Here is a 21,977-nt window from a genome sequence, read left to right on the forward strand (position 1 = left end):
ACTGGTATGATATGGCCAATATTTGTATTTCTTTTGTCAAACTAATCATTGCGTATACAATATACACATGGGAAAAGGACATTTGTTCTGTCAAGAAGAACACAAAGGACAGAGTTCAACATACAATACTCATTTTTAATAACAACAATAGAGAATAAAGTATAAACCCTGTCAATCTAACAATTTGATTTGCCTGTAAGGTGCACTTCTGATATCAGGATTCTAATGATACAGGGGAGGAGCTGGTACAGTAGGTCTGTCAACCGGAGAACGACACAAACACAGCACGTCCATGACGAATGTAATGAAATGTTTCCTATAAAATTGGTGAGAGAAGATGTCCATAAAACACGGGTCGATGTGGAAAACGCGAGTGCTCTTTGAATGAGACCCATTACATAACAAGGAAGGGGACACATGAAATTCAAGTATCAAAATAACTAAGACACTGACGAGCTGAAAGGTTAAATTACAAAGGTAGTAAAAATCATGGGAAGAGACACGGACACAATCAACAATACATTAGGCAACATTTTACATTTGTTTAAGGCAGTTGATTAAAAAACTAAACAGAACTAGGCATCTTCTTCATTCCAAGTTAAATACAAGCCAAGCCCTGACTTGTCACTTGTTGTAAAAAACAACTACGACTGACTCTGACACTAAGCACTTAAGTGTGACTTGTCTTCTGACATCTGAGTGAGAATAGAGTTCATATGGACAGCGGTGGGGTTGTGCTCTAGATTTTTGGTCTTCTTCACAGTGAGGTTCGTCAGGGCTTATAAGGCTGGTGCATCAAGAGTGGCGAGTCACTCTCCGCCTATTGTCTGGCACGAAATCTAAAACGGTTGGCACATATCTGTGCACAGCATGGGAAGGCAGAGGAGCTAGTTTCATCAGCTAACGATTGCCCTTCATGGCCTCCTTGGCTGCCAGGATGAGAGGTGTGAGGCTGGAGAGCGGCTTCGCCAGCTTCAGGAACGGGTGCTGCACAACAGGATTGAAAGAAGAGGAAGAGATTCACTGAACATATGTATGTTTTAACTTAATCAAACCACTGAAAGGTTCACTGAAAAAAGACATGCAGTAACAAGAAAAGTAATTAACCTGCAGCAGCTCTTTGCCTCCGCCTCTTTTCTCTACATCCATTTCCAAGCAACGGTTGAGGAAATCTCGGAAAACTGGAGACAGCTTCTCAGGATTCTGAAGCTCGGGTGTGCCGTTCGTGGCAATCAGGTACAACGCCTGACAAAGGGGAAAAGGTGAAAGAGAAGGGAACACAAAGAACTGTGAAATCTTGTGAAAGTAATTAACTCACTTCACATTATGTGAATTGTGTCAAACCGCTAAAATAAGACAATTCTCTCTTCTAATCTATTTATAATTCAGTGGCACAAAAACGTTTCAAGGGCAATCTGTACCATTGTATAACCCAGCACCCACACAGCTACTTCAAGGCCATTTTCTTTTCTAACAAGTTAATTAACAGCTGAGTCTTGTGACTCGAAAGCCAAAAACATACTGCACGCAAAGGGCTAACTGGTCTGAAAAAGTTGGTGAAGTGTGTAAAGTGTGTTTAAATTGAAGAGACGAGGTTTGTAACATGCAATATAAACAGATCAGGAGCAGCTTGTTCAGTACTGGGCTGAAGACTGAGACAATGAGCTTCCGAGTTACTGTAGCCGGCAGTGATGAGAGCGTTTGTTACAGGTCTGATAGTGCAGACACTCCACAAAAAGGTAGTCAGACCCTTTAACAACTTGGACGGTACCAGCTGTCAATCACACTGTATCCACGCTCAAATGCATACGGTGCTTCATCGTCTATTTTAGTCTAAATGAGACCGTGATTTATAAAATGAACATCGTGCTGCATTAAAGAAGAAACTCGAAGTTTAGAAACATTAAGTCCTGAGGACTATGTTTACTGACGTTATGAATCAAGTGAGAAACAGTCACTTTCTCATAGACTTCTATAGAAACTTCTTTTTGCAACCAGTCTAGTGACCCTCTGCTGGTCATTGCAAAGATTACAGGTTTCAGGCACTTCTGGGCCTGGTAACTACATCCATATTTACACAACTACAATATCATAATGCATGGGAAGGTGTTGACAGTATTACTAGAAAAAGAAACTTGATTCAAGTATTGTGTCTTGTGCAACTTCAGAGACCAACAATCAGTCAACTCTTAAGTGTTTGTTTTTTTTAACAATTTACAGGGAGAGTCGGACAAACTCATGAAACTCAAGACCGTTTATCCCGCAAGGACTGCAGTTGTTTATCGACTATGCTGAAGTCTGACACAAAATAAAACATTGATCCAATTAGTCACTAATTATTTTTATCCAGACTGTTTCACATCTGTAGTGATGATGTACATTACAGTGGGCTTGTTTCAGACCTTTGGACCAAATATTCTCCCTGTACAGATGATTTAATTGGGAGAGGTTCTGCCAATTCAAGTGAAAGAAATGAACACGTCATGCGACAAAGACAAAAATAAATAACATCCTGGCTGCCACATCTTTTGAAAAAGAAAACAAAAGAAATGGAAAAGCTCTCTACTCACTCGTAGTGGGTTCTCATTCAGATAGGGAGGCTCGCCTTCAACCATCTCAATGGCCATAATGCCCAGCGACCAAATGTCTACTTTAGGCCCATACGCCTTCCTGGTCACCACCTCAGGAGCCATCCAGTAAGGTGTGCCAACCATGGTGCTGCGCTTGCTCTGCTCTGGAGTGATCTGGGCACAGAAGCCAAAATCGGCTGTCGAGGAGACGGAGACGAGTCAATACACAGAAACGGTGAAAGGAAATGGTGTTGTAAATTCACGGGACTGCTGATAACAGCTGTACGGGACTTACTTAACTTGACGGACCCATCCATCCCGAGTAACACATTGTCGCTTTTGATGTCTCTGTGGATGACTTGATTCGCATGTAGGAATTCCAAAGCTTGTAAACACTGCAGATATGGAGAAACAAATGGGAAGAGAGAGGACAAAGTTGTTGAACATAAAACTTTCGTGGGAATAAAGAAATAAAGATTTCTTTCCTGTGAACCTTGCTGTACAGAGTAGTGTTTACCTCTCGGCAGACAGCTGCTATCTGGGCCTCATCCATACAGGTCTCCGTCACCACATCTGTCAGCGAGCCGCCAGCCAGATACTCCATCACCACAAACAGCTCCTCCCCCATCAGGAAACTGACGTACACATGCACGTATATGACATCAAACATTCAAGAAGGCAACCGAATATTATATTCCACATCAAATCCAGCTATGTTTTGGTGAGCCGTCAGGCTGCTGGTTTACTTCCACTCTTACCTGTCTAAAAAGTTAACAATGTTGGGGTTCTTCAACTCCTTCATCACTAGAATCTCATTGATGATCAGCTCCTTCTTCGGCTGCTTCTGTAGGTTTATCTGTTTAATGGCGACCTGTTGAAAGGCAATATACTGTAAGAGACCACATGGTTTGAATGACCTTAATTCTTAAATAATAAATTAACTATTGCTCCTCTGTGTGAACCTTTTCAACCTGTTCTCTGCTTTCTCTGATTCATCCTCTGACTATATAGTAAAAGTACTTTTTATTTGTCTTCTATAAACATTGCTATATAAATCAAGTAAGTTATAAACTAATAACTAATGAATTTATCTTAAAGGTTGCTCAATTAAGTTTGTCCCAATTAGTTGCTGTGTCAATGAAATAACTTCTGTAAGTTGCTTGTGCATCACAACAACTTGTGCAGTTAGATTCACTACTTTACTGTGTCCCTGGATAGTGTTAAAGTCTCCATATGTCCCCAACCATCACTCCTCACCTCCTGTCCTGTGGCAACATCTATGGCTGTGAAGACTGTTCCTGATGCCCTGTCAGAAGAATGAGAAGTTCACTTCAATGCACTTTTCAACAGACAGTCCACTCAAACGTGTATGCAAATCAATTAAACGGACATATAAAAGGTGTGAGGTTTGCACTCAATACATATGACACTTTGCGTCTAGGAAGTATTCAATTAAATGAATTAGTAAGTAATAAGAGCTCCTGTCCATTTGATACAATTTTATTGTTTTTTTTTAACCAGAGTACATAATGATTGAAGCCAATTACTCAAACAGATTTTTGACTGTGTAGACCTGGACAGGTCCACACCAAACAGCCTGGACCCCAGCTGATCCAAACAACTTTATTTTGGTTTCCATCTGACTAAAGGATGTGCAGCCAATATTCATCAGGCTTTGTTTCATGTCCTTTTGGCAAAGTTGAATCTTTCGCTTGCGACTAATAATTTTCTTCTTGGATATCGTCTGTTGACCTTGACTTCATACAATGTCCTCTGCACTCTCTGATCACAGAAATCACATATTTTGACCAATTAATACAGAAAACCTGATGATAATTCCAAAGAGATCGGATAGTTTTTCTTGCCACTGTGATTTACTTGTCCTACTTCATAAGACTGATATATTCAGCAAATAAACACATTCAGTACAAATACTGACTTGTCTCAACTTTCATAAAATATATACTTAAATTATCAAAAGCTTTTTAGGCATCAGGAAATTTAAATTACACCCTAGTTGGGCCTAACAACTGTTTGTTGTAAACTAGTTGTAAACTTTTTACAACTAGAGTTAAAGTTGTAAAAATGTGAGGAACACTGTGGTTGGACTTGTTTTGTTGAAACAATAAATGTTTTTACACTACTATGTAGGCAATATAGGATAGGACACAAATTAAGTTACATCCTATCACATGTATATAGATACATCTGGACTCACCCCTGCCCAATTTTTTCATATCTGGTGTACTTCTTCTTGGGATCTCCAATGCTGACAATGGTTCCTGTAAGCAACAAACAAATCCATCGGGATAATAAGGAAACGACAAACAAATGCAACATTTCATTCAACTGTTGTATTGTTGTGACAATTATAAAGAAAAGATGAATGTGTTTTTTACTCAGTTTGTCCATTATCTCCTCGTCAGACATCTTGCCCTTCTTTTTCTGTTTGTCTGTAGCCTTGGAGGCAGCATCTCCGTCTGGACACGTGCTTGGAGCGGGGATGGGGTCAATGACAGAGCGAGTATACATCTGCACAACACAACAAAACAACAACCAACAAAGAATGTATAAGAGAGTGAATTTTACAATGATTTCCGAACATTATCATCATGACGTCAACTTAAGGCAGGTCACTTACACTCTTGGTGTGTTCTGGTCGTGGTGCCACAACAGGAGGAGGAGTTTCATCGTCGTCGTCGTCATCGATGTCTTTGATGTTCGGAGATGAGGGTTCAGTGCCTTTTCTGACGGGCTAATTCAGAATGATACAAATGTTGTACCTTGTGTAAGATGGAATTTTGTAGGAAAAAATAAAACAGTGTGTGCCTTCTAAAAGTCTCGAAATACTTACAGACTGAGGCCCCGGAGTGAATGCGTCTTTTTCTGTGAATGGAAAAAAAAAAAGTTTCATAACTGCATGTAGTCACAGATTTAACTAGATGTTCTCAAGCATTTCATTTCAGGCCTTGCTGTATTTCATATAGTAATATTGATCAAATACCTGTTGACAAAGGGAAATTTATAATTTTAGAGTAATATTTAACTTGCATCTATAAAAATGTATATTTTATTCATAGCTTTTAGTGGCACAACCTTGCAACTTTGCAAGACCAACTGACAATAAAGTTGACTTGACTCCACTGAAGAAAAAAACAAATTCTATCAAGTTGACATTAATTCATATTAAAGGTAAACACACAGTAATTAAATTCACTATCAAACCCAGTCTCTCACCAGAGGATGAGAAGCTGAGGTACTTCTGACGACCGTTGCCCGTGGAGTCATAGAACTTTAGAACGTCAAGTACAGCCTGTGGGTTTTTCTTCTGCTCGGACTTGGTGATGTTTGAGGTCTGGAGTAGTCGAGCCCATTGCTCTGGCATACCCTGTGCATGACAAATATATCACAAAAAAGTGTCTCAAAGATTCTGACTAAGATGGGATGTAAAAACTGTGTCTTGTTTAAGAGTAAAGAGTCAAAGAGCCGCGGCAGAAGAGGTGAAAAGGACCAAACAGTGAAAACTCACGGTGAACTCCCCTGTGACAGCATCAAACCCAACGTGTATGGTGTGTTCAAAGTCTGAAGGTGGTGAGATCTCTGGTCGCTCTTTGTCTTTGTCTTTCTTTCTGCCACCTGAAAGTAAACACGTCCTTTTAGAAATGACACATGACAACCCCCAGGCTGACAGCAAACGTGAGGGAGACTGTATGTAAGACGCTTCCTCTTTGCGGTGCCACACTCTTCGTCTCACCTTTCTCGGCGCCGGAGAAGATTGAGATGATCTTGTTGCGAGGTTTCCTTTCTTCCGGCACAGAGGGCAGCGGTTTGGAGCTGTGGTTGGCCGAGAGTGAGTCTTTGCCAGAGCTGGTGCTGAAGATGGTGCTGCTCATCCTGACCGGAGGAGCGGGGGGTTTGTCTTCAGGGTCGCCGTTATCACACATCGCTGGGAGCTTCTTTCGAGGAGCTCAAGGGACCAAACGGGGCAGGGGAGCACGACGGGGGCGAGGATGGAGAGGGCGGCAAACGGAGAGGGAGCGAGGCGGCGCTCACATCAGCCTGGGGCACGGGCGTGCGCATGCGCCACGAGAGGATGTGCCGCAGACGGGACGGGAAGCACCAGGTCGCACCTGGAAGAAAATCAGACATTCATAAGGCCGTAAGCATCATGTAATAAGGTCACAAATACGGCAGGGCTGAGGAACAATTAGGAGCTGCTTCCTGTGTGACCTGCTAAACTACACAATCTGACACGTTTCCATCTCTCACAGGCACAAAGCGCAACTTGTCCTGCTGCGGATGACTGGCCCTCTCGTCCGCTCCATGGGCGCTGGGGGAATGTGTGCACATGCTAGTGTCAACAAACAAATGACGTTCAGATCTGACAAATGATTACTATTCCGTGTAAACCCTGTAAGTCAGTAAACAGGAGTGGCTGCTGGTGAGGGGGAGACACACAAAGAGAGAGAGAGACTCAAGTGGGAGTCTGAGAGATTCTGTCGGTGCACGTCGCCACTGGGGAAGGCTCACAGAGGGGACCAGAATGGATGTGGCTCTTCTCCCAGTGCACTCCATTCAGGAACGAACAGCTGACGTTTCACCTGTGGCGTCGCTAACGCGAACTCGCGTCCACGGGTCGACTATAAGACCGTCATTCCCCCGTGCAGTGCCACTGTTGACCTCACCACCTGTTCGAACGTGCCCCTCAGATGTGGAACAACGGGGGCGGCTAGCAGGCTAGCAGGCTAGCATCAAGTGCTTGGCCGACAAGTGTGCTAGCACTGGGCTAGCGCTAGCGCGGTGCGCTACACGGGCGCTCGCGACGTGACTAGATTAGCCTCGAGCGCCAGGCTAATGCTAACTAGTCCCGCGACCAAACGTTTCGCGAGTCCCCCGAAGAAGTTCCCATCGCGAAGAGACGTGGCCGGGGGAGAGAGGGGGTCGGGGGGAGAGAGACACACACACACCCACACCGGAGAGAGGGTGCGAAGCAGCCTGCGCAGGTGTGCTTTAATTTGCGGGCTAGCGGCGGCGGCGGCGCAGGAGCAGCGGAGCTCACCGGAGGTTCCCCACCAGCTCGACTTGAGTAGAACTCGACCAGCGGACGATCCTCGACGGCCCGCGACGCGTCTGTAGATCCGGTCAGAGAAGTTCCTCGGTGGTTCACACCGCGTGCAGATAACGCGGTGGAAACTGGGACTTGGACTATTTACAATTCAACTTTCGCTCCTATCGTTTGGGCCCTTGGGTGATTCCGCTATGGCGCAGGGGAAGCGGAACTACCGAGCCAGCCCCGGAGCGATCGGCGAGTGTTCCAGATGAAAGGTGTCTGTCCGAGTCCACCAGTGACGGACAGATCGTCCACAACCTCTGAGCTCCAACGACATGTGGAAACTCCAAAAACTGAACATTTGAGTTGGTGCAGTTCAACATGTATAGTCCGCGAAGGACAATGTGATGAATATTCACTTGTAGCCGTTTGATCTTTCGGGAATTTCTGCAAACTACACTGGGAGATAGTTGCACGAGTATGACATTTTATTTTCAATCATGATAAATCCGAACAGTACAGAGGCCCATTTTCTCTGTTTGATTCCCCCCCCCCCCCATACAGAGCAGTTTAACTTGTTTTATCAGTATTAGAATCAGAATCAGTTTTATTGCCAGGTGGGTAACAGGTTACATACGAGGATTTTCTTTTTGGTGTTATGAAGGTGCATGTAGCAGTCAACATATATACACAGAATTAGAAAAAGAATATAAAATAAAATAAAATGAAATAAAATAAAATTCACACGATTTACAATAAATATCGGGGTCATAGATGGTTAAATGAGTGGTGGATTACATTAATATAACGTGGAATGTCCCCGGGGAAGGAAGGGAGGTATCGGTGGGGGTCCCGGGCCTTGTTGAGGAATTATGGACAGGGTCTAAATATAAGGCTATATAATAGTTTATGTAGATCTAAATAAAATTAAACATTGGATATATGATATACGTTTTATTTACAACAGTTTCAAGTACATATTCTGAAATTTTAACTGTTAAAATACAGAAGCTAGAAATACTTAATAAATAATAAGACTTAATAAAAAGACAAAAGTTAGTTACTGGGCTGTGGATCAAACATGAACTATTTCATAACCAGACCCTTATTTACACTAGAGTGTCATGATACTGCCATTATAGATTAATACACATATTGCTTGACACAACAGAGGTAGAGCAGAATAAAAAAAAAGATAATATAATAAGATGGGTAATTGTCTTTGGTTGAGACATAAATCACCAAAGAGAACACAAAGCAGTGCAAGTTGAGAGATTTAGATCTAAAATATTGTTTGCAAATGATGAGCTTCTTACAAACAGTCCTGAGTTAAGTGTTTTCAAAATAAATAAATAAACAAATGTCCTCATCCAGTATGCCCTTCTGGGCTGTGATCCTCTTTCTCAGCCAAAATTATAATAGATGAACATTTTGCAGAAACCATGTTTCTTGTAGTTACTGAGGCTTGGATTATTTTGAGTAAATCCTGACACCTGTTCTCTGTTAGTGTAAGCAGTTCAATGCACTTCTCATTTTAAGTCATTCATATACACCTGACCTTTTCAATTTGTGTATATTAATGCAATATTAATATCAGAATTATCCTGTTATCAGAGAATATTAAACAATTACAAGATCATTAGTCTTTCAGCACAAGGTATGCTGACCATTGCTAAATAAATTGATGATTCCACATGTATTTGGACAGCACCACACAGCAGATCATTGTGACTAGAAGAGTTCCACCGCATACAGGTATCACCAAAGAGCCATCACCCACCGGGAACTGTAAACCTATAGGGCTGTGCCTCTAAAGGATACATTTTTTTGAGAGGGAAAAAGGGAAAAGGAACAACAGATGATTAGCATGATGAAAAGTTTCACTTGTTTTTTTCTACACACTACATATTTTGAGAAGATCCATAGAGAACCACCTGATGCTGCTGGATTTTTACCCACGGACATGTGCTTGAATTGTTAGCAGTGCACGGGGCGTCCACAACAGTGTGAGGCTCGAAGTTGTTGAGCTGCAAACCTAGAGGGAAGAAAGAATATTAGACTTAAGCCATACGATTAGTCATTTTCTGTCTCCATCAATTACAACAAATAGTATTTGTTGTAATATGTATTATCAACTTTGGACCCCATGCTGTAGTAGCCAATATATTGGTTTCCCAGCTGGACAGTATAGAGCTATGTTATTAAACGTTTAGGTCACTTGAGACATACGTGCCCACAGTATAAAAATGACCCACTTACATTTGTCATCCCGCAGCAGCAGCTCTGGAGGTTGTATGAAGACAGATGTAAATGTTTCCCCGACAGAGGAGGGCTCGTGGTAGCGGCCATGAACTGGAATTGTTACTTTTAGCCGTCTACGAGTCGGATCGTCAGGGGTGGGAAACACATAGCTGACAAATCCTGAAGTCTTGTGAGCAGGCGCCTCTAGGTCGATGGCTGAATCTAGTAATGTCTTGCAAAGGTAAACATATTAAAATACAAAAATATGTAGGGAATGCTGTTAGTCATATTTATTTGTTTAGTACCATGGTATAAAAGTATTGTGATTTAGTACATATCAGTTTCACCTGCCAATCACTTTGATCTCTCAGGGATGCGAGTTGGTATGGATCAATGAAGACACCTCTAGGCCATCGATTAACCAGCAAAACTCTGGCACTACTGAGCACAGCAGGGCTGAGCTCAACAGTGATGATCACCTCCCTACACATGACAAAAATCACTTACTCAATCCAGTCACACTAAGCCTTGAATATTGTTCTGCCAGTAATAAAAGAGTACTCAGCCACTACCTGTGGAAACCTTGTTTGCCGATCTCCACGGACACTGATGCGGATTCAAGCCACTGCTTCAGAAGATCACAATGGTCCCCATTCTTCTCACCTGCAAAAACATACAGGTTGCAAGGATCGAGACCACAAGACTCGAGAGAGCACTTTTAATTTAACTTGTAATGATGCATTTCTGACGGAATTAATTAGTTTTACTATATTGTAAGCATTGAGAAATGATTGAATAAAATCATGCCAAAGGAAAAGCAGGTCCACAGGGAGCAGCCAGATAAAATAAACAGATACAAACGCTCAAATCAGAATATAAAGATGGTGGGTTTGATAGGGGAAATTCTTGTTAAATATCCAGCTATACAGTCATTACTGGAACACAGTAATTACTTTTTTTCAACAACAAAGCCATTGTTCATTTTTTCCTCCAAGAAATCGTTACATTTCCAACATTAAACTCCTTCATGTAATTCTGTACTTCTCCTTTCTTCGTTCAAAGTGTTACACTATGCCTTACCTCTTTCGTTTGAACAATGACACGTTGCTAACCAGGTCAACACAGACAGCAATATAAAATTCATCAAAAATGGTAATGGCGATCTCCAACAATCTAACTACACCTCGTATAGAGTTTGTATCTAGCTACAAATACAATTGCAACAACTACACACTCTCTATTAAACACCGGGGGGAATGAGCCCTAACCCCGGAAATAAATGAAGAGCTGTTGACGGAAATGGAAAGCTATGGTCTTTTTGTAGTTCTAGGGAAGCTGCAAGAGTGCCTGTCTAGAAAAATAGAAATAAACATATTTGTTTATTTTGGGAAATATTCTGAGGCAATTGCTAAGAATGAAACGTTTGGTTTGAATAAATTGGTGGTTAGTGATACCAGTCACTGTAAGTGAAAACAGTGCGGCGAAAATATCTAATCTAAATGTAGGCAGGCTTCGGCGAAGACTGAAAGATTTGACGTCGCCTGACGCGACCACACGTCTCAATTCGTTAATGCTGGCTAATCTGGAAGTTCATATTATTCCTCTAACGCTCCAAAGAGCTGTTATTTATTATGGCTAAAATGCGTTAGTCGTTTACAGCTGAATACCATCTGGAGAGCAGTTGAAATCCAATTTGCTGGAGACATAAACCGGAAATGCTTTTCAAGGCAACGCGATGTGGAGTGCAGTTCTCCCCTCCCTCCGTAGTGTTAATTTATCAACACACAGAAACCAAAAAGGTGCGAAAAAGAATAATACCTGTGCGGAACTTCTCAAAGTATTCTGGTAAGGAAATATAATTATTATGTTGTGCAGTGATGTTCAATGCGGTTTAGTTATTGTGGCGCACAACTGACAGGGGGAATACTACTGTGCCCAAAATCCCCAGTCACCCTCAAGGCTCTAGATTTACTCTTTGGTTATTGCTTTCTGTGGAGATTCGGATGTATCCACATCAGAGTTATCCTTGATAATTCGATTTACTGCAGATTAGTGTGAATGTGCACCACGAAAACCACATGTAAGGTGCACGGATAACAGCCGTCACTCTTTATGATCTTGATGCCCTGTCTTGTCATGTGACTTTCATATTTTTTGAACGGGGGTCAATGAAGAGGTTGATCCAACTCCCTTATTGTATTCGAGTCATTTGAATCCTTGATGCCTTTTCCCCTTAACCTGCAGACTATAGCATGGCTGCTGAAAGGCTGAAGAACCACCCCCGGCACAGGGACTACCTGGAGGGTGTGTCTCAGAGCCAGCTGGAGAAGCTTCACATGATCCTGCGAGACCACATGCAGGGCTTCAGCCTGGAGCACAGCCTTGCCTCGTTCTGCCTGGACCCCGACGAAGACCTAAACAAACTGGACGACGACGAACTGGCTCGCAAGAAGGGCAAAATGGACGAACTGTTTGAGAGGAACAGAAGACGCAAGGATGATCTCGACTTTGTCTATGACCTGGAAGTGGACTTCAGCAAGCCCACCCAAGAAAAGTGCAGCTGGGATGAGGAGTCTGATGATGAATTTTAAAACTGTCCTCTAGGCATTTCCCCAAATTGCTTTTTCTTTTCAGTGTCAGTTTATCCAAACCACAGAAGTTGCTAACCACATTTTGAGATATCCGTTGTTCTGTTAAACCCAGGGTTTTCCATTTCCAAAATACCATACTTATCCAATCCTGAAAATTACTAAAATCAAATTCCATACTTTTCCATACTGTTTAGGAACCCTGTAAACCCCAAAACAACAGCATTGCACATACGGACCCCAAATGAGCCAGTACAGAAGGTCAGTCTCCAGAATCATGAATGAATTATCCACAGACCTCACTGTCATTAGTTTCCAATGAGTAGTAGTTTTTTTGTACTTTGTTAGACAAAAGAACAGTTCTCAGTGAAATCAATGTCCATGTACTTCAGAAGTAAATTGGATATTGTTTTGGAAATAAATGTTAGTGTGCCACAAATCAAATAACATTTGTTTTCATGGGGAAATGGCACTAGTCTCTACAACAATCTACAAGATTATATATTGTACCACTATGGGTACTTGATGTGTATATCAGGTGAGACCCAACCAATGTTTGTGGTTTTTTTTTATACACATATCCTCTTTCATTTCAAACCGTAAAAAAAAGAAGTGATATACGAATAATAGTGAATATTTATTTGGTATAAAATACTGAATTTTACAAAATACAAATACTTTGGCTCTTTTATTTGTGTCTTACACCTAAATGAGGGATATTCACAGTTGAATATGACAGAAGATGCTAAAATCCTATTAAATAAAATTTGAGTGTTCACCAATAAGCAATACAACAAATATATCTTTGGGAGAGAAAAAAACTGCTTCCACAAAATAGTTTCATAATTTCATACAAAATATATATAAGTATATGTATATATTTCCATATATGGGTTGAACATGTACAAAGGCCAAGTTTTAGATGAGAAACGAAGCCTGCAGTCTCAAACCTCTTCAGGGGAAATTTTCATCCAAAGTGCTTAAATACCTCATTCAGTTGACAAAAAGACACTGACTGACCATTAGTACCACAATACATTCAAAAATGTCGCAGGTTTTCTTTTTTTGAAAATCACTGAGGAATTCATTTACATTGCTTTGCTTGTTTGGTTTAAGCTAATCAAAACACAATTTCTTACATCAGTATGAATTGCAGTCATTTGTGTGGTACTGATGTTTTCCCTAAGGAGGTAGTAACTGAAAATCGGACACATGTTTCCTTTTACCACCATTATTTGAGTGGATTTAGGCATTTAAAACTATATTCTCAGCAGGCTTTTAATTTCTTTAAAAATAGTTCTTTATAAAATCGATATTTCAAGTATACTAAAGCCACAATCCAGGATTTCTGAGCATGTTAGTAATGACACTATCTATATAAATGACTTGAGAAAAACATCTTTGATTGGCAATAATTTGAGCGATTTAAACTACACTACCCAGACCGATTAACTCAGAGTACACAAATAATATATACTGTAGATTAATTCATTATTTGATAGCTAATGGAAAAAAAGTATCATCTTAAAATCCGATAGAATAAACAAAGTGAAGTCAGTAGAGGGAGGTATAGTGTTGCCATGAGGACAGCTATACTCCAAATCCGGATTAGGCCTTTAAAAAATCTGTTTGACTCACCACTTCTATGGAGAGTGATAGGAAGTGAAATACATATATATTACACTATTAAACTACAACAAAAATACGTATATTATTTAAGTATTTCTAAACATAAAAATCTCATTTTTTCTTCTTGTCTTGGGTGCATCTTGGACAAAACCTGAGAAGAGGGAAACAGAAGTTATGACACAGAACAATCGGGTGCTTTCTGTGTTTAAGTGACGTGCAATTCATATTCCAAATCTTTATCAACTCTTAGTCAATCTGATTTGAACTACTTTAAAGGGGTGTTACCATTTTCCTTTGGGTTTTGTGGCGAGATCAACACAAGCAAAGTGAAACCACTCAATTGGACACTAAAAAGAAAGGTGAAAAACAACGTCAGCATTTTGAATCTCTAACCAAAATGGGCAGGTTTTCATAATACAGACATGTGTGTCAGATTAAGTTTTAGCAAAACAGAAAAACCATGGAAACATACATCTGGGTTATCACATCCAATCATCTCCCCATATGACACCTGATGGCACAGGCAGTATGTTGGCTCATTGGGATCTACTGGCATGTCCAAAACGTCTGAAGGCTGCACAGGCAGGAGAGCGTCACTCAAGTCTGGGCTGGAAGACCAAGATGAAGCACACAAGCATGAGTTGAGTAACAACAAAACTGAACTAAGATTGAAATTGGAGTCATTGGCTGCCTGAATAAACCCATTTGGCCACACTGGGCCACCAGCACCGTGTTACCTGTTCTTCATCTTTTTCTTTCTGGGAGACTCTTCATCAGAAGCTTTCCTTCCTCTTCCTCTGGATGGACGTTTTTCTCGGAGTCCACGTGAATCACCCTCTGTGAAAATAATTCCATGTAAACATGTGCATACATCTGCTTTGGCAATGTCTCAGGATAAAAGCTTTGCAGTTACCCAGCTTACTTTTCAGGGCTCTTCCTTCTGTACTTTCATAGCCGCTCACTTCCAGCTTTTCCTTTAGCTCGTTCTCAAACCGCGCCAGATCTGCATCCAGTCTGCGGATATGTTTGTCCACCTACAGTGAAAGATTTCATGTATCGTATATGGTTTCCTTTGCACATTGTAAAATATTACTTTACAAAAACTATGCATGAGTGACCAAACACCAGTATGTCTGCTTTGTACAGACCATTTCATAGGTCTGCATTGCAAGCTGGACTTTGTCATCGCTGAACTCTTTGCACTTGCTGTAGGCATTTTGGATCTTCTGCAGATGTTCCACTCTCTGTTCCGATGCCAAGTTCTTCACATTTGCTATGTACTCTTCAGCCAGTTTGTCAATCTCGCCTTTCTTTTCTGCACAAAAACATGATTATTTCAGTACTGGGAAAACAGCTATGAAATTTACTTCTGAAATGTATTTGTTTAACCCCCAGAAGTATGTTATACTTAAAGACTTCAACAATCCATATATGATAATAACTTTATAAGGTTAAATCATTACCTTCAGTCCTATTGTCCAGGTCCCGCATTAAAGTGAAATTTCTCTGTAGCTCACATGGTAAGTTTTCAATACCTAGGGAGGAGATTGACATTAAAGTGAATGCGATGAAGATGTCCACTCTGCTTTTTATTTTCCGTCAAGGTATTTGTCAAGGTATTTAGTAGAAATTCAACTACTGTCGCTGTAGCTATAACTTGTTCTTTACTGTTTTAGATGTTAAACCTGCAATAATCTTAGATTAATAAACATCATCTCGAATGACTGTGCGACCAAAACCATCCAATGCTGCTGCACATCATTGTGTTGTATGCTCAGAAACACAGACACAAGAAACGCTTTAAAACGCTGTGTAAAAATGAATAAATCTATTAATGGAGTTCATCGAATGGAGAATATTTTACAATTAATTGCAAACTATGCACCATGAATCACTTCATAAAAATATATACAAAAATCAAATACATTAAAACTTAAAATACAATATCTATACCCTTAAAAATGCAATATTCTGCAATATCTAAAAAGCAGAGTGACGGTTTTCTACAGTTGACATGTGCATTTTGCTTTTATACACTCAGTTTTGTACTGTACTTTTAGATGGTGTCACTGTCTGTGCGCTGACAGGGTGACGTCACGCCCTCCCGACACCCCGCCCCGGCGCGTAAATGGTTACGGGGTAGTGGAAACGCGGTTAGCAACAGGTTGCAAATACATGCGACCTGCTAACCTATGGCAAACAGCGACGTTGATTAAATTCGACACCGCTTTAGAAAGCTGACTGTGATGTTTCATACCACATTATAAACGCACTGACAGTGACCCGTCTAGTAGCTATTTCAATGCGAGAAAACACGACATGGGTATTAACCGCTAGCTCGCCAACTACGGATAGTTAACATGGTAGACGTGTGGCGCTAGTGCGGGTTAAGATCACATTTGCCCCCGAGTGACTTTAGCACCACGCATTGAGAACTGACCCAACTTTATAGCGCTGATAGCGCGATGCTAATCGGCTAGCTAGCAAGCTAACGCCAGTGACATAACAGCTACTGTGCGTGCTACCTGTCAGCAACCCGCCCAGCGAAAAACTCTTCGATACAATCAAACTCAACAAACCTCAAACACACGTAGCGTGTGGGTGGAAAAACACGCTGAGGCTAGTACACCGTGTTCCCGGATACTCACTGTCAAGATAATGTTCCAAGTATATTGCCGTCGCCATTTCAAGTTAGCTGTTTAGCCCCTGAGGCTCTGGTTAGCTCTCAAACTGTTGGCCGGGGAGCGGTGGGGCTTGTTTTGTAACCCCGGTTCGCCCGTCGGTCAGTGGGTTTGAGGTACTCGAGTCTGGCTGCAGGCGTCTTCGGGGTGGGGACCGAGCGGTGACCACTACTGTAAACTGACGGAACCCGTTTCCCTCCAGCACACGTGCACTTGACAACACGTACAGGATACAACTCTGTGAGCTAGTGACTCGCATGCGCAGCGGATACTAGTGTCTCCAGCTGTTTGGTGTGTTGTCGTTCTGAAAACAGCAAATCAGTCCATTAGCTATAATTATGCATACATAAGGATCACTCCTCATCTCCCCTGTAACAATGCTTACTACAGAACCGTGTTCACGTAATATGCCCCTTCCAAGAATTAGGTACCGTTAGATCAACTGTGTAATAATATATTTCGTCAGGGTAAATATTTGCAATTCCTAAACCCTTATATGCTGTTCGTCTGTTGGTTGACGGATTCCATTACCCAAACAGCTCACATCTGTCTCGATATGAAGCCTGATGAACAGCTGTTTACAGGTGGGTCGTCCACCATGTGAGGGCAAAGAGAAGAAGGATACTTTAACGAGCGCGCCGCGTTTGCTAGCACTTTCCATTCCCCGACGCCGTCAGCTGATAAGTCGCGTCAACAAAAACAATCGCCCCTCTCCCACAGAGAGTGAACAGTCGTGAAGATGCTCAGTGGGCGGGGATAACGGAAACTTTGGACGTGAAAATAACGGGAGCGCACATCGGCTTCGTCCACTCGGGTAATCTGGGTCGGGTTTTTTCGCTCCGAGGAGGACATCGTCTCTTGTGTACATCTCACTTCCGTGTTTGGTGTGTCCCCACGAAGGGTTTACGCTTTTCTTCGAATATACAAATAATCAAGTAAGTAACCAAAACACACACTGCTTAACACGTTGATGAACAGTTGTCCCTGGTCACGAGGAACTGTTTCAGTGTTAGCTAACTAATCAACACTTGAACGAGTAGGTCAACTCGCTACTGACATGCTAGCTAACTTCGGTCGAATGCTACAAGCTACTACTATGTTATTGTGCTCATATCACCAGTTGTTCAATACTTTCACACCACTCGAAGTTGTATTCATAAGAAATGTGGTTACATATTGACAAATGGCTCATACGTTAAGCTAATGTCAGTTATTGCTACCGTAGCAAACCTTTAGCGTGTGAAACGTAGCAAATTGAATAGTGGTATTCAGAAAGTGACAGTCCCACCACCGACAGCTAACCACGTTAGCGTCTGCTGATGTAATGAATAACCACATGGTATTTCAAATTTCTGTTGAGTAGCTTGTCGAAATCAAACATTGTGATTAGCTTTTTGTTTTCAGCAAACAAGACTGTTATGCTCACTCTTTGGCATCACTTTAATAATTTGTTTTGGAAATATGTGTATGGTTGTGTGCCAACAACACGAACTGTCACGAGGTGATGTGGCCAAGCCGCGCCCAGTCACCAGACCTCCGATTGTTTCATTATGAAATCAGACACTGTATTATATATATATATATATATATATATATATATATATATATATATATATATATATATATATATATATATATATATATATTATTGTTGTTGTTGTAGGTGTTGCTTCAGAGATGGCTATGGTGAAGAGTGGCTGGCTCCACCGACAAAGTGAGTAGTCGTCTCTATACATGGTCGTATACACAGCCACACAGATACTGTGAAAATGAATCCAGTGTAAATGAATTCCGTGTGGATTGACCTTGACTGTAACAATGTTAAAGGCACCATACTTCGTCGGTGGAAAAGAAACTGGTTTGACTTGTGGGCTGACGGACGACTTGTCTTCTACAACGATCAGCAACGCCGCGACATGGAGGACGATATTCACATGAGGGTCGACTGCATCAACATCCGCAACTCTGCTGCATGTCAAGGTACTTGTCGTCGGTTGCATGCTGATGTGAGTGGCTCGTATTTACAGTATAAACCAACTGCTGCTCGTGCCTCTCACCCTGTCCTCCTGTGGTGCTTCTCAGAGCTGAACCCACCGGAGGGAAAGATGCGAGATGCCCTGCTCCAGATAGTGTGCAGAGACGGACGGGTCATCAGCCTGTGTGCAGACAGTGCGGACGATGCTCTGTAAGACAGCACACATTCGCTGAGCCATTACATCAGTTTGATGGATTATTTGCTCCCTCTATTTTTGTTTCTGTGTTGGTGAAGTAGAGTGGTGAAGTGCTGTGTTTTATATTTTTAGCACAGACATAAATTCAATTCCAAGATGACAAGGTGTCCACTTTTTGTTGCAGGGCATGGACCATGGCACTTCAGGATGCCCGAATCAATGCAGTGAGTTTCTGCTACATCTTAAATTACTTGGCATTTGCTTTTGTTTGACTGAAATAAGTATGTGAAGAAGTCTTATCTTTTTTTCTGTTTTATTAGATGAATAGGCTCTGACTTGAACTGTTGGAAAATATTATTTGTATTATTATTATTTCTGTGATTTAAGACTCAGAATATAAGACTGCAGGTCAGTGATATGTGTCTTAGTTGTTTTCTGGCTATGTGAGACAACTCTCATATTCTCCTTCTCATTATATCTCTAAAATGGAAACGTCAGTACAGCAGGAGAAACATGGTTTTGTCAGAATTTTCTACACTTAATATCATGTCGCTAACTTTGGAAAGTGCAGTCTCAATTTTCAGGTGAGATTATTTGTGTTGTTGTATATTTTAAGGTGGTCGCTGCTCCTCAGATCAACTTTGCACAGGAAGTGATGGCGTCTGCTCCACCCCCCTACTCAGAATATGCACCCCCACCTCAGGTAAAAGGCAAAAACATAACAGGATTTTTTTTCTTTCCACAATAATATGGTCAAACTGAGTTTTTTTGGACTATTTTGAACAGGATTGTTTCCAATATTTTCAGGTTTCACTGATTACATACAATGTAATAGCAGTCTGACATTGTGTTTGTGGGATTTTTGAGTGGGGGTATGGAAATATCAGACAAAGGAGAAATATGAATAGTAAAATGCTTTGATTTACCTCTGTAAAGGAGTAGTAACCAAAAACAAAATCACTTTTTAAAATGTGCAGAGTATAATATGATTGTTCTGTATTAATTATTTTTTACAACCCTAACCCTGGATGTTCAATTTAATTGTTGTATGTGCTTTACTGTACAGCTCGGTTTGTTTAATAGGATCCTTCTTCAGGGAAAACCAAACTATATAGCAAGATAAAATTAAAGTGGAAAACAACTTCATAACAACATACAATGTTGAGTCTACTGCCATCTACTGGTGAAGTAACGGGAGTTATTGAAAGTGCCATTAAGAGAGATTGGTGGAATTAACTCTAGATCTAAACAATCTTTAAGAGTTTGTATTGACATCACACAGAGAATCAAATGTTTAAAAAAAAATTGTTTTCTTTTTTTGTCATTTCTCACCAGGCTTATGCCCCAGGCCCGTATGGAGACTATGCTGCACCTCCCCCACATGCTACCCAGATTGTATACTCTCCTGATGGGCAGCCCTATGCTGTTGCTTATCCTTACCAGTACCAAGGTAAATATGTCTCTGCATATGTGCAGAAGTAAACCATCACACTGAAAGTAAGATGGCACACGTGGATCCTGTTCAGTGCCACACTACACAGCTGTTCAATGTGTCTTAGTTCAATAAATCCCACACGAATGATACCAAAACTTAATTTAGGGAACTTTAAGTTTCATGATTTCAAACTTAAACAAGACACAATTTTTCTGTTTTTCTGTCTAGGTGCGTACCCTTCTCCGGGAGTGAACCACGTCATTATTCAGGAGCGTCAGCGCAACGATGGAGGAGATGTAGCTCTGGGCATGCTCACTGGAGCGGTGACTGGTTTGGCACTTGGCTCTCTCTTCTCTGTCTTTTAGTGTCTTGATTAACGTACAATTAGTAGCACATAATTCCCCCCGTCTGCACAGAATTTGGCTTCTTCCTTGTGCCCTCACATGAGTTGGAGAGAAATGTGTCTGTTGGGCTACTTCCATCAATGAAGCATGATTGTGATGGGCAGGCAAACTACTCAATGTGTCCTTTACATACAGCGAATACTGTTAGCACTTTCTAATCTGCCCTCTGGCAGTTTCCCCACTCCCTTTGTGTCGTCTGAAAATGAATGTTTTTAATCAAAACAAATAGTTATTCACTTTAAGAGTTATTTGAATGATGGGAAAGATTCTACTCGTTATGAACACTTCTGGTCTTCATCGGGTTTGTTTCTGTTTCATGGAGCACATTTATCATTTGTATTTGCAGGATTACAACAGCCATGAATTGATATTTGTTTTACTTTTTTTACATAGTGTTTGTGTTTCGGTTTACTGTACCTTCTCTGATTTAATTTGACATGTTTTGGTTGTGAGTATACAGTGTTTTTTCTCAGCTCATTAGGTTATTTGTGGCAGATAAGATGAGATGAGAGTTGTGTTAGGGGGAACGTGCACACAAAGCAATAATCACCGTCACTGTAGCATGATGGAATCTGGTTGAGATGGACGTCTGGTGTTGTCTTCACAAATACTTCTGTATGAGGAAACACTGGCAAGGGAAGGGAAAAGGGACGTCACTCCTCTCGACTCATATGTATATTTGCATGCATTATTTATGGTCCTGTTTTCATTGGCAGCTGTGGAATAATACTTTTCATTTCTTTTGTAAAGTTTGTCTGACCTCAGTATTTTATTTTCATTTCAATGTGCATAAAATACTTAATCATCCCTCGAGATTTAGCTACATTTCAAATTGGCCACGACTTTACATTTTCTCTCCAAACGACTTGAATGTTTTCATTTCCATTATTCATCTTAATTTTGGCTGCACATATTCACTTCAACATGGCAACTTCTGCTACATGTAAACCCTTTGGTTTGCTTTTCAAATAAAGACATGGCATACGTTCAATAATGACAAGAACCCAATAGATGTATACGACAAATGATTTCAGTTTTACAGATGATCAGATTGTGCAAGCAGCGTAACACTGATGTCATTTTTCTACAGGTCTTGAATTGATGTAAAATAAATTCTATTTCTCTTAACAAATGTACTTAATAAATAATGATTTATCCTGCATTTAAAACGAAACGGCTCCTGTTTTGTTTGTTGAACTGTAAGACAC

The 21,977-nt window shown here is 41.0% G+C and overlaps 5 protein-coding genes and 1 long non-coding RNA gene across 8 annotated transcripts; 3 read left to right on the forward strand and 3 right to left on the reverse strand.

Annotated features, from left to right (window-relative positions):
• Window positions 1–114: 114 nt before the first annotated feature.
• pak2b (p21 protein (Cdc42/Rac)-activated kinase 2b) lies at window positions 115–7,998 on the reverse strand. Of its 2 annotated transcripts, none has more exons than XM_035647803.2 (15): window positions 7,630–7,998; window positions 6,325–6,700; window positions 6,100–6,206; window positions 5,808–5,958; window positions 5,425–5,456; window positions 5,212–5,325; window positions 4,970–5,102; window positions 4,789–4,852; window positions 3,828–3,876; window positions 3,329–3,441; window positions 3,088–3,205; window positions 2,866–2,965; window positions 2,571–2,767; window positions 1,108–1,245; window positions 115–987 (listed from the first exon to the last, which is right to left on the reverse strand). In XM_035647803.2, the coding sequence occupies exons 2-15, from the start codon at window positions 6,512–6,514 to the stop codon at window positions 901–903; spliced, it is 1,593 nt and encodes a 530-aa protein (XP_035503696.1). In that variant the 5' UTR covers window positions 6,515–6,700; window positions 7,630–7,998; the 3' UTR covers window positions 115–900. The 2 variants fall into 2 exon arrangements, with proteins under 2 accessions (XP_035503696.1, XP_035503697.1); XM_035647804.2 differs by having other exon boundaries at window positions 7,544–7,998.
• Window positions 6,640–8,993, forward strand: LOC118318289. Its single transcript, XR_004795671.2, has 2 exons — window positions 6,640–6,729; window positions 6,842–8,993. It is a non-coding gene; the product is annotated as an uncharacterized LOC118318289 (long non-coding RNA).
• On the reverse strand, window positions 8,560–11,147 carry pigx (phosphatidylinositol glycan anchor biosynthesis, class X). The gene is made up of 6 exons (XM_035647805.2): window positions 10,942–11,147; window positions 10,434–10,524; window positions 10,209–10,344; window positions 9,880–10,093; window positions 9,555–9,655; window positions 8,560–9,430 (listed from the first exon to the last, which is right to left on the reverse strand). The coding sequence occupies exons 1-6, from the start codon at window positions 11,003–11,005 to the stop codon at window positions 9,293–9,295; spliced, it is 744 nt and encodes a 247-aa protein (XP_035503698.1). The 5' UTR covers window positions 11,006–11,147; the 3' UTR covers window positions 8,560–9,292.
• Window positions 11,148–11,375: 228 nt separating this feature from the next.
• On the forward strand, window positions 11,376–13,138 carry cep19 (centrosomal protein 19). Its single transcript, XM_035646733.2, has 2 exons — window positions 11,376–11,706; window positions 12,106–13,138. Exons 1-2 carry the CDS (start codon window positions 11,577–11,579, stop codon window positions 12,450–12,452), a joined length of 477 nt encoding a protein of 158 aa, XP_035502626.1. The 5' UTR covers window positions 11,376–11,576; the 3' UTR covers window positions 12,453–13,138.
• ing5a (inhibitor of growth family, member 5a) lies at window positions 13,068–17,044 on the reverse strand. 2 transcript variants are annotated; one of them, XM_047336614.1, is made up of 8 exons: window positions 16,727–17,044; window positions 15,542–15,613; window positions 15,227–15,393; window positions 15,001–15,112; window positions 14,816–14,915; window positions 14,551–14,686; window positions 14,364–14,425; window positions 13,068–14,229 (listed from the first exon to the last, which is right to left on the reverse strand). In XM_047336614.1, exons 1-8 carry the CDS (start codon window positions 16,761–16,763, stop codon window positions 14,190–14,192), a joined length of 726 nt encoding a protein of 241 aa, XP_047192570.1. In that variant the 5' UTR covers window positions 16,764–17,044; the 3' UTR covers window positions 13,068–14,189. The 2 variants fall into 2 exon arrangements, with proteins under 2 accessions (XP_047192570.1, XP_047192571.1); XM_047336615.1 differs by lacking the exon at window positions 16,727–17,044 and adding an exon at window positions 16,658–16,716.
• Window positions 17,045–17,554: 510 nt separating this feature from the next.
• Window positions 17,555–21,943, forward strand: plekhb2 (pleckstrin homology domain containing, family B (evectins) member 2). The gene is made up of 8 exons (XM_035646732.2): window positions 17,555–17,694; window positions 18,423–18,473; window positions 18,587–18,739; window positions 18,842–18,944; window positions 19,115–19,154; window positions 19,547–19,633; window positions 20,266–20,380; window positions 20,594–21,943. The coding sequence occupies exons 2-8, from the start codon at window positions 18,437–18,439 to the stop codon at window positions 20,728–20,730; spliced, it is 672 nt and encodes a 223-aa protein (XP_035502625.2). The 5' UTR covers window positions 17,555–17,694; window positions 18,423–18,436; the 3' UTR covers window positions 20,731–21,943.
• The last annotated feature ends 34 nt before the right edge of the window (window positions 21,944–21,977 follow it).

The sequence above is a fragment of the Scophthalmus maximus genome, chromosome 13, assembly GCF_022379125.1.
Source record: "Scophthalmus maximus strain ysfricsl-2021 chromosome 13, ASM2237912v1, whole genome shotgun sequence".
In the NCBI taxonomy this organism is placed as follows: Eukaryota; Metazoa; Chordata; class Actinopteri; order Pleuronectiformes; family Scophthalmidae; genus Scophthalmus; species Scophthalmus maximus.

What these genes read in the sequence shown, in the direction of transcription:
- ing5a (XM_047336614.1), bottom strand. Translation starts at nt 16,763, where the DNA reads ATGGCGACGGCAATATACTTGGAACATTATCTTGACA. An exon ending in CAATGCAGACCTATGAAATG is followed by an intron (nt 15,113 to 15,226) that starts GTCTGTACAAAG and finishes CTTTCACTGTAG; the next exon opens with GTGGACAAACATATCCGCAG. An exon ending in TTGGATGTGATAACCCAGAT is followed by an intron (nt 14,426 to 14,550) that starts GTATGTTTCCAT and finishes CTTTCTTTTTAG; the next exon opens with TGTCCAATTGAGTGGTTTCA.
- plekhb2 (XM_035646732.2), top strand. Translation starts at nt 18,437, where the DNA reads ATGGCTATGGTGAAGAGTGGCTGGCTCCACCGACAAA. An exon ending in AGGATGCCCGAATCAATGCA is followed by an intron (nt 19,155 to 19,546) that starts GTGAGTTTCTGC and finishes GTATATTTTAAG; the next exon opens with GTGGTCGCTGCTCCTCAGAT. An exon ending in AATATGCACCCCCACCTCAG is followed by an intron (nt 19,634 to 20,265) that starts GTAAAAGGCAAA and finishes ATTTCTCACCAG; the next exon opens with GCTTATGCCCCAGGCCCGTA.
- pak2b (XM_035647803.2), bottom strand. Translation starts at nt 6,514, where the DNA reads ATGTGTGATAACGGCGACCCTGAAGACAAACCCCCCGCTCCTCCGGTC. An exon ending in ATGTTGCCACAGGACAGGAG is followed by an intron (nt 3,442 to 3,827) that starts GTGAGGAGTGAT and finishes GCCTTTCAACAG; the next exon opens with GTCGCCATTAAACAGATAAA. An exon ending in ATTGTTAACTTTTTAGACAG is followed by an intron (nt 3,206 to 3,328) that starts GTAAGAGTGGAA and finishes TGTGTACGTCAG; the next exon opens with TTTCCTGATGGGGGAGGAGC.
- cep19 (XM_035646733.2), top strand. Translation starts at nt 11,577, where the DNA reads ATGCTTTTCAAGGCAACGCGATGTGGAGTGCAGTTCTCCCCTCCCTCC. An exon ending in GAACTTCTCAAAGTATTCTG is followed by an intron (nt 11,707 to 12,105) that starts GTAAGGAAATAT and finishes CTTAACCTGCAG; the next exon opens with ACTATAGCATGGCTGCTGAA.
- pigx (XM_035647805.2), bottom strand. Translation starts at nt 11,005, where the DNA reads ATGAATTTTATATTGCTGTCTGTGTTGACCTGGTTAGCAACGTGTCAT. An exon ending in GCTGCTGCGGGATGACAAAT is followed by an intron (nt 9,656 to 9,879) that starts GTAAGTGGGTCA and finishes TCTTCCCTCTAG; the next exon opens with GTTTGCAGCTCAACAACTTC. An exon ending in TAAAAATCCAGCAGCATCAG is followed by an intron (nt 9,431 to 9,554) that starts GTGGTTCTCTAT and finishes TGTATCCTTTAG; the next exon opens with AGGCACAGCCCTATAGGTTT.